This window comes from Pteropus medius, unplaced genomic scaffold (genome assembly GCF_902729225.1).
Source record: "Pteropus medius unplaced genomic scaffold, Ma_sr-lr_union100, whole genome shotgun sequence".
NCBI lineage: Eukaryota > Metazoa > Chordata > Mammalia > Chiroptera > Pteropodidae > Pteropus > Pteropus medius.
Window position 1 is genome coordinate 635619 of NW_024344433.1, and position 15669 is coordinate 651287.

The 15669-nt window shown below is 47.1% G+C and overlaps 1 protein-coding gene across 9 annotated transcripts in view; it reads right to left on the minus strand.

Annotated features, from left to right (window-relative positions):
• The window catches only part of INPP4A (inositol polyphosphate-4-phosphatase type I A), an 87974-nt gene that overhangs the window by 4167 nt on the left and 68138 nt on the right, over window positions 1–15669 (minus strand). For 2 of the 9 annotated variants that reach the window (XM_039872490.1, XM_039872489.1), the window contains 3 exons: window positions 14972–15084; window positions 12647–12801; window positions 2868–4812 (listed from right to left, as the gene is read on the minus strand). In XM_039872490.1, coding sequence (XP_039728424.1) covers window positions 4680–4812; window positions 12647–12801; window positions 14972–15084 — 401 coding nt within the window. In that variant the 3' untranslated portion in view covers window positions 2868–4679. The other 7 variants (XM_039872483.1, XM_039872486.1, XM_039872484.1 and 4 more) reach the window with 6 other exon arrangements.

Below are 15669 nucleotides of genomic sequence, written 5' to 3' on the forward strand. Positions count from 1 at the left end.
GGACACGGCCCCGGGCTGAGTTTGGATGGCGTTATGGGGTGGGCTGAAGAGACACAGGTCTTAGTGGCAGGTGGCTGTCCTGGGGAAGGGAGATGAGCCCAGGCTGGAAGGTGGAGTCATTTATCAGGAAGGCTCAGCCAGCTGGGAGGAGGGGATGCATTGGAGATACCTGGCTAGAATGACTGGGCTGTGGCTGGGTGTGCAGGTGGACCTGGAGCACTTAGATGGACTAGGAATTTGAGTCAGTAGCAAGAAAGCAATAACTAATTCCATGGGAATGGCTAGGACTTTTCAGGAAGAGCCTCTGAAGTGAGAAGACAGTGATGGACAGATCCTGGGGGCACCCCAGTGTTGGTGGGTGGAGGAAGACAAGCAGATCAGAGCAGGGATGATTAGAGGGAGGACAGCCAGGAGAGGGACGACCACAGGAGCCCAGCGGGGAGGAATTGATGAAGTGCTATGTCCCCATGTGCATCTCCAGTCTAGATGTCTTCTTCCTCACTGGAGACAAGTTTCTCCTCCAACCCATCCCAGCTTTTTTTTTTCTTTTTGGTATGTTAAATGGTATAACAGTGACCTCACAATAAAGGTCTATATTTGAAAGCAGACCTGCCTGCACTGGCCGTAAAGGCCCACTGGGAGCCCAGTGCAGGAAGGAATCATGGGAATGGTGGTGCTAAGACAGAAAGGGGTCTGAAAGGGCCATTCTTAGCCACGCTCAGGGGTTAGCATCAGAGCTCAGGCAGTGGCAGTTGTAATAAAAATAAGGTTATGGCCATTTGCCAAATCAGTGCAGAATGGAGATGGGCATTCTACCCAGGGTGGCACAGGCAAGCACAGCCCCTTGTCACGTGCACAGTGCCACACCCATGTCACAAACAAGGACAGGTGCCCTAATTGTGTCACCTTCAGTGGTGAGGCCAGGACTTGTTTTCGGAACAAGCATCAGACAAGTTCTCTTTACCCCCTACCATGAATAAAATCACAATACAACTGACAAATAGGTTTAAAAACAATGGCAACATACGACAGGGAGGTCAATATATTGTATATTAAAAATAACTCACAAAAAAGACCAACACCATTGGAGTCACAAAAGTAGAAATACAAGGATGAAAGATGTTCAGTTTTCACTAATCAAATGGATTGAAACAAGGTGCTATTTTTAGCAGTGATGAGAATAAAAAAAAGTGGCACGTACTAAAGGTGGCAGCTTAACCTAGGAGAACTTTGGTGATGCAGACAGACCTCCTTTCATTGTACTTTGTAGGTACTGCTTTTTTTACGAGTCGAAGGAAAAACCCTCCACTTGCAAAAAAGATAACAGAAGGCTCAGATGACAGCATTTTTTAGTAATGAAGTAATTTTCAATTAAGATACATCCATTGTGTTTTACACATGCTACTGCACCCTTAATGAACTACAGTGCAATATGAACTTGGATGCACTGGGAAACCAAAAATTTGTGTGACTCACTTTGTCAAAAGATTCACTTTATCGTGGTGGTCTGGAACTGAACCCGCGATATCACCGAGATCTGCCTGTATGAAAAATTCAAAAATTTAAAAAGATTTATGTTATCCTTTAATTGTACATTTCTACTGCCAGGAATTATTCCAAGGGAAATTGCTAGGTGCACGTGCCTAGGAAAAGGTGCAAGATGTAGTCCTGGTTATAACACAATCAAACCGTTAATGGAACAACATTTTAGCAAGTTTTAGAGCAGGCGGCCAGGCAACCCACAGAGAAGATGTGATCCATGTTTACGGCCACGGGACAGTAACAACAGCAGCTAACATGAACAGTTAAAGCCAGAGCACCTCACAACTGCCTTGGGAAGAATGTTCCATTGTGCCTACGCTGTCTGCACGAGGAAACGAAGCCTTAAGAGGGCAGCGGCTTGACCATGGTCACCAGCCAGGGACGGGGCCTGGATCTGTCTGAAGCAGACATCCGTGCTCTCAATCCCCTACCCGCTGCCCCTCTGCTTTAAATTAAGTGAAAGCGGGTCCTATAACAGAAGTCTATCATGGTCCCAAGTTTACAAACACCCAAGCACTCAACACTGCCCACCGATGACCATCCAGTCAGATGCCAGCCACAGAACCAGTCCTGAGGCAACAGAATGAATCAGGCAAAGCCAAGTTTAATATTCTGGTCAGTTATTTATTATTTGTCCTTCTAGAGACTAGCACATTTACAGCATACATGGCTTTGAATGAGCTAAGAATATATAAAACAGTAACTACATGTTTATACATATATTAATACTGCCCCAAACAAATAAATAAAAGTACCTTAATGGACTAGGCTTGGCAGATACAACTGCGTGAGGATGAAACTGTATCATACAACATTTGTACATTTTCAAGGAAACCAACGGCAGCTGGACTGCAGGTGCTTTGACAGGACCCACAGTGCGCCCTGGTTTCCAGTCTGCCTCAACGTTTCTTATGCACTGGGGGCATTATAAGGAACCCTGGACGGAACCTCTATTTGTGGTGACCTGTAAAACTGCCTTCCTTGTACAACCAAAAACTCAAAGCTCCCACATGAGCTGTGGAGCCACCACGACCATTCGCCTCGCTCAGCAGGCGTGGTGATGTGTGATGCTGTGAGACTTGTCACACAGGAGCCCAGCAATACTCAGAACACTGAAACCTGAATATTTTCTATACAATTAGCCAAGTCTTAGAGTTTTATGGTGATCCATACTATAAAGCCAAAATTGGGAACATAATTCACATAAAGTTGCCACATGCAAAATTGCTGATGGCTGGGTCAACATTTGCTAAATTCCCTTTCGATAAATGCCAGCATTTAATGATCTTTAGACCAAAAAAAAAAAAAAAAAAAATTCTGAAAACAATATGGGTGACATTTAAAAAGACAAGGGGATATTTTAAAAAGTAGTGATGTTAAAATGAGAAAAGATGGAAATATAAAAGATAGTAGAAAAATTACAAATTAAATGAAACGGTGGGGAGGTGAAAGGCTAAATCAGCCATACTGGAAACTGTCTTTGAACAGGGACTGGCAAAAAGAGAACCCACCACCAGCTGCCGCCACCTCCTCAGGGGGTTTGCTGGACATGACTTCTCTGCTGCCACCCTCCACAGTGACCACAGTGAATGAACCGAACTGTGACAGAGAGTGAGCTGCAACTGAGCCTCACAGATGCACCCTCCACACCAGCTCACACTTGACCAGTGGGGACTGCCCCATGGGGCCTCAGGAGACAGCAGACTCAGTCTGTGCACTGACTTCCAAGTAGGAAGGGCCTGGAAGGTTAGCCAGTTCCACCCTCACCTGCTGCTCACCCCTCTGTGTCTCTGCCATGGAGTGGTCTTGCCTGTGCCTCGGCAACCCAGACCCAAATTTGGTACGTTTCCAAGTAGCACTTCTAAAGGAGCCTGAAGAATAACACCCAGAATTTTAGACATGGGAATTTCCTAAGGGTTCACCAGTCAGGATCAGCATCATGAACAGACGCCACATAGATTTCTTTTACAGCCTTTTAAATAACATGTAAACATCATCATCATGATAAACAGAATTGATAAAACATATCAACCAAAAAAAAAACTCTGCTATGTGCAGATAAGACTCGTCACCTTATAATAGATGACCAGACAGTTTTCTATGAAATCCCTAAGTTTTATGGCCCACTAATCTCTTTCAAAATCTCATTTTAGGAGCTAAGTTAAACTTTCTCAATAGTCACCTTACAGAGAAAAATGAGAAGAGAATCTTAACAATTATTGCAAACTTAAAGTTACTTTCATCAGACATTCAAACGTGATTGCATTATCTTTCAGAATACGACAGGCCGGGAAGCCCACAGAAGGACATCTGTTCTGAGGAGGTTTAGGGTTCCATCACCTCCATGGGCAAACCTCAACAACGAGGTCCTGGAGGACCCTAACTTAATGTCCAGAGAGGAGGAGGTGGGCCCTGGGGCAGGTGGGACTAGACCTGGAGCATAAGAGGACAGGAGGCACCTTGCTCTGTGACTAAGGGACCAAAGTGGCCCCCATTGGGTGGGTAGCTTTGCAGGTGTTATCTTCTAATAAAGTCTTATCTCGGGCTGATTTTTTAACCCTTCCTTCAACTTCTGGCATCACCTGTGCTGTCACAGATAATTCACTAGGACCACCTGCTTTTACTGCATGAGACAGAGCTGGCTTCTTTCCCCAAAACTTGAGTTAACATTTAACATTTATTGGTCTGTTCAGGATGCAATTGTTTATTTACTGTTTTACACTAAGATTTTTAAAAAGTAGATTGTAATTCAATGCTCAATCCTGAGTTACTCAGTAGAAAAATAGGTTAGGTGAGCAACTGCCTAAGTGGGCATTTAAAAAAGTCTTCTAGCATTTCAGAGCAACCTAGCTCGATGCATACAGGTGACTCCCGATGCCATCTGTGCAGTTCTGTGTGCAGGCTGTTTCAATGAGCCATGGTTACCATCCACACTATTGAGACAAATGTCACCTCCTACTGGTCCCAACAGGGCAGGGGTGGGGGTGGGGGAGGACATGCTCCATAGAATCTTTAGTGAAATATTTTTAAAAACACAAAAATAAAAACCAATCCTTCAGGTCTTCTTGAAGAATTCATATACGACATTGAGGGTACCCACATTTGTTATGTGACAGCTAATTAGAGGAACCGCGTGTTCAAGTTTCAACCTTGCCGTAAGTCCCTTCGGGAGGCCTGTAATGCTTGGGGAAAGCCTTCAGCTGCAAGGAATTAAATGCATATTTGCGACTTCCAACATTCTTCATTGTATTTTCTCTTCGACAACCCTCACTGGGGAAAAAACAAGCACAAGAAATGACAGCAGTAAAAAAGGAAAAAAAGAAAAGACTTAAACTAAAATGAAATGAACTGATTATTCTCATAGCATTAAAAAAAAAAAAAAAGGCTGATTGATTTAAATGGGCACCGGACCAGTTACAGCAACACACACGCAGAATGCTGGGTTTCTGCACAAGGCAGTTAAGAAGCACAGAGATGGACGCATGCTGTATGGGACTGCCAGTTTTGCATTTCCAAAAGCAGTGCTGTATCTAAGTGGAGGCGATATACATATATTTTTAAGTTAATGGTTTTATTTCATGTCTAGTCATTTGAGGGTCTGGCATAACTAGAGGTTCAAAGATTCTGTTACATGACGAATTAAAAGGAAAAAGAAATAGTGTGCTCTTACCCAAGCCCTTTAAAGAGCTGCATTTTTCTATGTCAGCAACAGCTGTCAATCACCTCAAACTCAACATGCTGGTGCTCCTTGCAGAATTCAGCATGTAGCAAAGCCATCTGGCTGAGAAGGCTGCTCTAACATTCCGTCTCCTAGGTGGATGCAAAGCAATCCAGTGGGCCCGGGCGATAGCTGCACCGTGGGTCTGCTTGGCCATCAGGGCTGGAGTGTAGTGAAAGAGCGACCCCACCGAGGTCTCCTGGTGGCAGCCAGACACTTTCTCCAGGTGGGCTGCCCTCACTGTGGTCACCTCTCAGAAGAGTGCCACTGAGCCCACCAGTGTCCTTCTCTAGAGAACCTGTGACAAGCAACATCCCCGCTGCATTTGAGGGAGGGCTGTCATGGCAACTCAGTAGGTAAAGCAAGTGCTGAGCTGAGGGACGAGGGGTCAGGTAGGTCTCAGGTCTCCAGATGAGAGCACCAGGGGAGTTCTCTGGGACATGTTCCCATACAGACAGTAAACCAGCAGGCAAAAGCAATTCTGAATACAAATGACTTCCTATAGCATAGTCTAACTTTATATTTTGTATTACTCTAAGACTAGCAATTAAATCAACTAGTTATCAAATTTAGTACAAAATACCCCTTCCGAGATGGAAAGTTTGCAATTATCAAGAAACGTGATTTAAAAAAATTATTTCCAATCATACAAATACCATTATGACATGCATTTTAAAAAATATATCAGTGGCAAGTGCTCAAGCCTTTTAAAGTAAAAATGACAGTCTCATTTTGAATAATGTGTAAAATATTTTTGGTAAGATAGTGGTTTTATTCAAAAGATAAGCTCGGGTATTTCAGAAAAGTATCTACTAGCTTGTTATTAAGTAATTTTAGTAACTCAAATATGTTTCCTTGTCACCAGAGCCTGGAGCCCTCAGCAAGTTATGTGCTTACCTGGGCTGAATGCCTAGGCCACAAGAGCAGGGAGCCCCAAGAGTGAATAATGATCATGTCTGTCTCACACTCAATAATCAGATAAAAATGTAAATCCACTGAAAGCAGAAGCTCTAGGTTCTGTGCACAGTTTGTCCTGTCTAATCTTTGGGAACTCTCACATTATTGGACTATTTGGATACAGCATCTTCATTTACACAAAAACATACAGTACACACTTATCAAAAACCCCCTATGACAGTAAATGCCAAATTGCTTTAAGGAGCAGAGAATAATCTTTGAATTTTGACATTATCTTTTATTTATATGTTAAAGAAGCTAATTACTGGTTTAACTGGCTGAATACACAATACAATGAATTATTCCTTTTTGAGGACATTCATCTTTTAAATGAATGGGGAGAGGAGGGCACACTGTCTGCAGTCAGAAGGGCCCCTTATGTGTGCATGGCCTCTGCCCGGCCTGGAGGTGGACTCAAGCACATGTCACCACTATGAGGCGTCAGGAGTGCTTTACCCACAGTAGTGACTGGGAAGTTGGGCGTGCCTGTGGTCCCCATCTTCAAACAAAGCAAACAAAAGATCTTAGAGAGTCAGTGTATGCACCTCAGTTTGAAGGAGGGTAAGTGGTGAACATACTTGTCAAAGCATCAGAGACTGGATAGGACTTAATCTAATAACCAGTGTCATATGCTACATACTTACCACCAGCAGTCAATGGCACTCAGAGAGATGTCAGGCGGTGTGCCACACAACAGCTACCTCACTTATTCTAGAAAAGATAGGGTGACCAAACTGCACTTGAGAGAAGACCAGATTCACTCACACGTGTGACACCTGTCCTAGGGCTTCTGCAGTGCTCTGGGGCATGTGACAGGGACAACTTTCAATTTAGGATTTGAAGCCTGAGTCTAGTTTTTGTCACTCACTGCTAACTGCTTCTCCGTTTCCCAGGACCTGGACTCAGATTTGACACCGAACCAGACAAATCCCCCAGCAAGTTCTGGAAGTCTTGGGGAGGGAACAGAGACACCAGTCTCTGCTGGGCTGGGTTTGTGCACATGCGAGGGTGTAAAGTTTCTGGAAAAGCCAGCTTCTCTAAATTCGCTCCAATTTTTCTAGACTGGTAAAAAAAAAAATTCCACTTTCATAATGTACAGAGTATGGGGAACCAGCTGGAGGTCACAAACAGATCACAAGAGAATCTGAACTGGAAGACAGAGAAGCCGCTGAGGGTCTGTGGATTTTCTCTCTAATTTGTTTTGTTACCTTTATAGGTGTACAACTACCCTTCTGCCAAGGTGAATGTCAAGGTTATACATCATCCCATCTTATGGACAGTGCCTTGTTAAAATTAAGAGTGATAACACCAAGAAACCAAAGCAACTCTCTCTCACAGTTCCATCTAGCACAACTGCACCAAAGGTAGGCCTTATTTTTCGGTTATTTTTCTTTGACCTTCTTTTTTTCATTATTAACAACATTTGATTTGTAAGAGAGAAAAGATGTCTGGACTTTAATCTGAATTTAAAGATGCAATTTGTAAAATGAAAAATGCTATTTCAAGTAAAATAAATGTATTTAACGTTAAGAGCTTCTTGTTAAGTTAACTATATGCATTAATTCCTGTAATCAGTTTAATCATCCTTAAAGATGTAAAAGAGTCGATCTAAAGTCACATGCAATATGTTATTTTTATGTGCCTGACTTAGTACAATGTGTTATTGTATCCACAGCTTTGTCATCTCAAATTGGAAATAATAAACATAAGCAGGGAAATGTTATGATTCTGCAAACTGTTTGCTACTGTCATTTAAGGGACTACGCTTTGAAATGAAAGCAGGAAGTACATGTCCTATTAAATAGGCTTATATAGGTGAGCCAGTTATAAAGCATCTATCATTTTCATTTCTCTTCAAAAGGAAAGGAAAGGTTAGCAGTACATTTAAAGAATAGTATCAAATATACAAATTCTTTTCAGACAGAATTCCTTTCTATAGGAAACAGGGCACATGAAATATACAGGTAATAAGCAGCTTTACATCAGAAGGTAAGAGATTTGGTACAAGTGATTCCAGGGCAGCTGAACAACACAGTACAGGGCATTGTAAGAACATGTCACAAGCACTGAAAACTATGGGAATTTAGATGAATAAGTCTTCATGGTGAAATAACTGGGCAGGTATTTAGAGTTCAAAACCACAAAGTGTCACACTGTAAGGCATGAAATATTTCTTGGCAGGCCACACTTTGACACATTCCTTCTGTCCAGTTAGGTACGCGGTGGCTGGACATACTCTGGCACTTTTGTTTTTCTTGTGACTTATTAATTTTTCATAGTGATATTCATTTGCAACGCAATTTGGTGACCAGGTATGCTATGCTGAGAAAGAGCCACACAATCAGTAAATTGGGGCTCAGCGCTAATAAAGGGATGGAACATAGGAGGCTGGGATCTAGCCTTAAGTCTCGGATGGGTACCAGGCCGCTCAAGTTCTTCTGGGTGACTACCTCCCGTGTTCCAATGCTGTGAAAAGGAAAACGTTTGGGAGAAAGGAAAAGAAAAAGGAAGTAAAGAAAAGAGAGAGAAATGTGCAATGGATTTTGTCAAAAGTATGGAAGAAAGAAGAAAACCAAGAGACAAAATTAAAAAAAAAAAAATGGAATGAAGCCATAGAGAAAGAAAAGATGAAATGCAGAAAAGAATGTGAAAGGAAAACCAAAACAAAACCAGCACAATTACAAGAAAAAAAGGAGAGAAAGAGAAGTGAAAAATAAGAAAAAAATACTGTAGTCTACTGAACAAACACACAGGTAGGCTGACTAAATGGTTTTCCATGTTCGTGCTCTCGGCCGGCCAAGCGCACCGCCATGCCGCCCCGCCATGCTATCACATGCTGCAAAGACGTGGGTCTCAAACAGCAAGCTGAACATGAAGAACCACTGAGGGTTTGACCTTCTCACAGGTGCCTGAGCAGGGGCGGTGCGGCCAGCTCGCCAAAGCCGCCTCTTGATAGCGGTTCAGATAAGAACCATCTATTTCCAGTGTCAACCAAAGGCAGAGCCCTAACTAGTCTCGCCCTGGCTTTCAGGTAGAGCGGTGGCAGGGCGTCGGCTACTGGTAGCTCCAACTTTTCATTCTGTCCCCAAGAATGGCATCCAACAAAGCTTGCACTGGTAAATCTGGAGTCCCCCCACTTTGGGTTCAGAAGAAATGTCCTGAGGTGAGATGCAGCCAGAACTTAGGGCTCCACAACCACATTCTCTAGACATGGCACTCTGAGTGGCAACAGTGACATGGAATCAGAGGTACTGGGACACGGTGGGTGCCCTATGAGGACCCCTGAGAAAGAGGCAGGCAGGAGGTCCTCCTGGGCTTTCCCTAAGGAGGCTGGACATCCTGGACTGACCCTGCTGGGAAGTGCCATTGTGACAGGGGACACTTTCCATGCTGCAAGCACTGTCACATCCCCAACCAGAGCAGTCTGGGAGGTCACTGTGGCCACTAGGAAAGCATACTTCATGAGTGTTTCAGCCCCTAGACAGGGGACAGAGATGACCGGGAATCAGCTCAGATAGCTGGCAAGAGCCGAGTGTACACATCTTTCCCAACTCCATGTTCCACGGTGTCACACTGGTAGCTTGAAATAGGTCCCAGTGGGAGTATTTATGCCACAGAAATTGGCAAACGATGAAGATCAGGACTTTTTTTCCTTGGAGAGAGGGTTGGTTGTTCAACATTTGCTGCTAGCACTGCCACCGCCACTGCCCACCCAGGCCTCCAGGAGAACAGCCTCAGCACCACTGTGCCCCAACCCCAACCACCTCCGCCCACCCACACCCTGGCCTGCATGCTCCCTTCTCCCATCGGTCAGATGCAAGCGAGAAAGCAGGGGAGCCGAACACCTGCTCCACTCAAGGGCACGGCCACTACCTACTGCTGCCTCCATAGGGCTCTCGGCTGACAGATCCTGGCTACCCCTGCAGCCAGGAGTGCCAGTCAGTGACCCGATCACCTCGGGCTTGCAGGCTATGAACACATGCCCCCAACATGGGATGATCCAGAATACATGGAAATAAGATGTGACAGCGTCACCTCAGAGCGCACGTATGTGGTGGAAGCCTGAGATGCTGCAAGGTCAGGTGGACAAGGCAGCAGCCAGCTCTACACCCTGGGCTGGCACCATGATTCTGGGGGCGGGCAGGGGCGGGCGGTACCCGGCTTTGCTCTGTTAGTAACTTCGTGAGGGATTGTTAAGGTGGCACATGTTCACTGTGGAGGTTTTAGAAAATTCAGGAAAACACAAATAAGAAACTTTAAAAAGACAAACATCATTGAAGGTGGGTGGGGGTTTCAGAGAGGCAGGGGAGGCTGAGGAGATGGTGCCTATTCCCACAAGGGGCGTCTCCTGTTCAGGACCTTGGGGTCCTCACCCTTAATAGAAGGAAACAACGCTGGTTGTACAGACTCGGAAGTGTTCAGAACAGTGACAGGAATGGTGACACCCAGAGGGTAGATAAGCAAACCCTCAGTGGTCGACACGGGGAGGGGCTGTGACTGCTATGGGAACAGTGTGTCAATCTGAATGAAAAGCATTACGAAAGGTATGTATGCTTTTCGATCTAAGGAATCAATGGGCAGATGTGGCTAGTATACCTGAGGACATTGGCTGCACCCTTTAAAGTGCTCAAAAGCCACACACAGCTCAAACAGTCAATGACCACAAACTGGATAAACTGTGCTGTGTTAAAAATGACAAGATCTATATTTATTAACCCGAAAAAATGCTTACAAGTCAGTTAAATAAAAAAAGGCTAAAACAACAAGCAAAATTGCACGTGTGTGTTTTCTGTATTATTCAGGGACTGGCTCACCAATGTATGCGTTAACCGCACTCATACCTGTGTCTGTGCGTGTGTGCGTGTGAGACATGCCGGTGAGTTGGCACCAACTCCTGGCAACTATGAATGAGTGAAACAGAATCCTATCCTCAATATCCAGTCCTCACAACCGTGCTCAGCTCCTGTAGACTCAGCCTATGGCTTCTCGTATGGGGTCAGTCCACCTCATAGTGGGTCTTTCCCTGCTGCCTTCAGTTTCCTCACATTAATATCTTTTCCAGAGAACTCTGCCTTGTCACAATGTGCCCGAAGCAGGAGAGCTACAGTTTTGTCATTTTGCCCCCAGTGACATCTCAGGCTTCATTTGCTTTCCTGAGTAAACCTGATCCTACTATTTGTTCCAAAAACCACAGACATCCCCTCTCCACTTCTCTTGTTTCTTTGCTGGCTGAGGTCTGTGTGTCACCAGAGCAGTTCCTCCTGCCACCTCACAGGTGGCTGGAAGCCCAGGCCCTGCCACCCTGATGACACCAGGGACACTGAGCCTGACGGACACAAACCCCTTGAGGACAGGCCATTGGTCAAGGCTGCCCCGGTCAAGGTCTCCGAGCCTCCACTGCTTCCCCATGGCCAAGGCAGGGAGTTGGTGAACCTTCTGGAAGTACATGAAGAGGTGGCCCTGAGGTGACAGAGAGGTTTAGATGAACTTGGAAAGACGAAACGGACAAGAAGATTCCATTTGTACAAAATGCTGTTATCAAGAGGCAGGCGCTTGGTGTGGCTTTTGTGCATCATTGTGAGAAGGTCAAACAGCAGAAATATAGAAAGGATAAGAGAATTGAACGCTGCGGAGTCTGGTGAGAGGACAAATGACACAGAACATTCAGTAGGGGTGACTGCTGGAAACGAGACTATGACAGCATTGGTGACTACAGTGAAGGAGACGGAAAACCAGGTTCTTATCCTTTCTTTTGGGGTGGGAGGCAAGGTGTGCCCCGGCAGTGCTTGAAACAAGGCCTCGGCCAGCAGCAGACAGGTGCTAGTCCTGGGTTTCGCTCTGCAAACACGCCCGCTGCCTCAGAATCAGAACACCATTAGGGCAAGGTTGCCACAGCCCATTGGCAGGTGGCTGCCATAATCACAGAACACTCATCTGACACTCGGCTTATAAAAGCAAACTGTGTCGACTGCTAGGGGAGAAGCGGAGCAGATCGTGCAACCTGCAGACGTACTTGTCACTCAGGTTTGAAAGGATGTGCATGTGATGTATGCAGCAGATGCCTGCTGAAACAGCTGGGGACCTAACTCACATCCACAGCAAGGCAGGTGGCTGGGGGAAGGCCATGTGCCAAACGGCTTTCATGGGGCTCCCTTGTGTCAGTCATCTCCTGACACCTGAGCTGGCCCCATCTACCTATTCCCATGTAGTCCTGCTCTAGAGACAGCCAGCTCCTTGCTTCCCCCTTGACTTAAAAAGAAACAGTGACTCAAATTTGATAGCACCTATGGTTTGACTTTGTAGACACTAGTGAATTTTCCAAAGTCAAACTAGAGCATGACGCTGGAGTTGAGGGGACTTGTGCCAGGGAGCCCTGGGAGGCAGCAGCGGGACCCGTGGGTCGGCAGCGGGAGGCGGGCGCAGACTCACCTGCGCATGCACTCCAGGGCCTGGGTAAAGACCTGCGGGGCCATGCCATGCTCGTGCTGCAGAATCAGGCACTGCTCCAGCGTCACCGACATGGCGGTACGGTCTTTGGCGCTCTTGCAGCTGGTGAATCGGACTCCATTAAGGCGGCGGCAGATCTGCCAACAGGAGAGGCTGCACTTAGAGGGGAGACTGCACAAAATGGAGACGCCCTCGCCCTAGACAGAGCTGCGGGGGGCCTGGCTGGGATGTGGTGACAGTTTACCCCAGGCCCAGGCCTTTCTTCTGCACCTGCTTTGCACTCCCACATCTGCCAGATTCGGTGCTGGCAGTCACTGTGTGGGCTGCCCTCACCCTGGCCATCTTCTGCAGCCCACCCAGGCCATCCTCTGCACCTGCTGCCACAAGACGCTCCCGCTCAGCCCAGGCCCCACTTGAAGGGCCACCATCTGTTTGCTTACCTCACCAGCTACCCTCTTCCAAACTGTGCCCACACCATCTTGTCACGTTCAGCCCTTTGGTGCTGGCCCCCTGGAAAGTGGTGGGGGGCAGCAAAGACCAACTGAAGGTCAGAGCACCTCACAGCTCCGGTCAGGTTCCTGGGCCTTTCTGGAAGGCACAACACAGACCTACTGGTCTTTACTCCCCTCCTCACCGCACTCAGGGCCCTGGCACCGGGTCAGGTGTCAGTACACCTCCCCCACATGCAAGGGGCTGCCTCCAGGCTAGGAACAGGGCACCTCAGGGCATCCTGTCTCCCCATGGGAAGGGTGTTTTGGGTCATTTCCTCTGCACCACTAGATACAACCCTAGGTACGCTGTCCCCAAATCCAGAAAGCCCTAAAACAAAAGTTTTATTTTTTATTTTTTGGCAACCTCATTTGGCAGCACACCCAATCTGAGCTGGTATAAACTTATTTATGACCTTTATTTATCCCATTTTGTATAAATTGTCATATATCTCAGTGAAAAAATATAAGTCTAATTCTAAAGGGTTACTTACCTCAGACTCCTCCGGGGACGCTGAACTGTACCCGCATCACATCACACATGCACGCGCACCATCCATCTACCATGTCATACACACGTGTACCAACTGTATACCATGTCACCTCTAAAATGTGGAAACCTGTGAATTCCCAACCATCTGGCCATATGAGCTTTAGATAAGGGCCTGTGGGCCTGCACCAGATACTGCACTGATGAGCAATATTCTAGCTGTTTAGCCAAGGACCCCCTGCTTACATAGAAACAAAAATGAGATCCAGAAAGGGAGGTGGCTCTGGTCAGAGGAGGGAGAGAAACTAGCACCCGAGTGGCCTGGCATGATCACCCTCACACTCATCTGTTCCCCCGGCAGGCCCCAGATGGACAATGAGAACTGACACTGCCACGGGTCTCTGAGACCCTCTACCTCTGAAGCTTCTATGCCGTGGGGCCTCTGCTGGGAACAAGAATACCAGCTGGATGGGCTGCTTTTTGGACCTGGTGATGGGGGATGGTTGATCCTCACTATAGGTGATGATTTTCCTATTGTGTAGCAAGAGAAAAACTGAACTGCGGTTCTCAAACAAGGTATGCGTGGGTCTCTGCAACCACTCTTTTCTGTGAAGCTGTGGGGGAACAGCCCCTAAGTGCTCCTCAGGCTCTATAACCAGGAGTGGTCCAGGTGTCAGTGGGCAGTGCAGGGCCAACTCCTTCCCCCAGGGTAGAGTGTGTGTGTCCAACCTCCTCCTGTGTGCTGGGATGCCATCCGGGGCCACTTGTGTCCCTGAGTCTGTATGTGCCAGTCCCAATACTAAACAGCTCCCCATGCTGCCACAGAGACGAATTAAAGCCATCCTCTCCCGGAGTGAGTGAACCACTAGCTGGGAAACTGTTGACATCCGTGCTCAGAGCAGGGCTTTGGAACCCCACAGGCAAACCTGTGAGAAAGCACATAAGGCTAGGTAATCGGGGAAAAGAGAGGACCAAACTGCAACATATGGTAAACGTCATCTAAAGGGACTGTAGAGGTGACCATGGGGTCCCTTTGGACCTATTAGTTTTCACTGACATTGGCTGTGCAGGCTTCTGAAGGTGACAGCTATCAGCAGCCTGGTTATTAAATGGCCCAGAAGACAGATTCTGTGTCAAGCTTATCAGAATTCAGGCAGCCCATAAGCAAGGGCACCGTGTAGGGTCTGCCCAAGTCTAGGGACACACTCGGCGACTCTCGTGTCCACCTGGAGCTACATGCCCTCTCCGCTCCTGGCTGAGATGTGAACCTGTTCTTGTTGTTATTGTTACTGGCAGCAGGAAAGTAGACTTCCCCACACTAACGCGCACCTCAGCGGCTTGCCAGAGGATGTCCACGTTCTTGTTCTTCCTGGCATGGACGTTCTGGCCCAGAAACCGCAGCAGCTCAGGCAGGCATGTCTGGCTCCGGGACCGGGGTAGGCCTGGAACAGAGAGGTCGAGAGCTGGTGCTAGGCCTAGGGACGCAGCCCAGGGGGCCTCTGGCACACCAACAGCAAAATGAAGTGTCCGGTCGAAGCTGGAAGTTTAGTGTGATTTAAGCAATAAAGGAGGGTTGCTTAGGGCCTGGACTGGTTGCCAGTGTGGTGAGCACCTAATTACATTCACTGTCATTCCAGTCCCACCTGCAAAGGGCACCCACTTCGTCACCTTTCAGCTCTTCCAACAGGCTGGAGGGTGGACACTGACCATCAAAGGAAGGAGACCCATCTGGCTTCACGACCTCTGTCAGGATGCAGGGCGCTCAGGGCAGGGGGTGTTGACCACTGGGTGGGCTTGGCCAACCCCAGGGGGATGTGGGAAGCACTGCCTCCTGCAGGTGAACTTGGAGTGACCCAGGCAGGTGCCTTCTCACCTAACAGCTCCCTCGGCCACCATGGCATCTCCAGACCCTGCCAGGGCCCTTCAAACCAAGACCAGTCAGATGGCCTCACCTAAGAAACCTGGGGTGTGCAGATACTGGGATCACCAGGGAACAAGAGGAGTCTCAGGACACATCTAGGGAACAG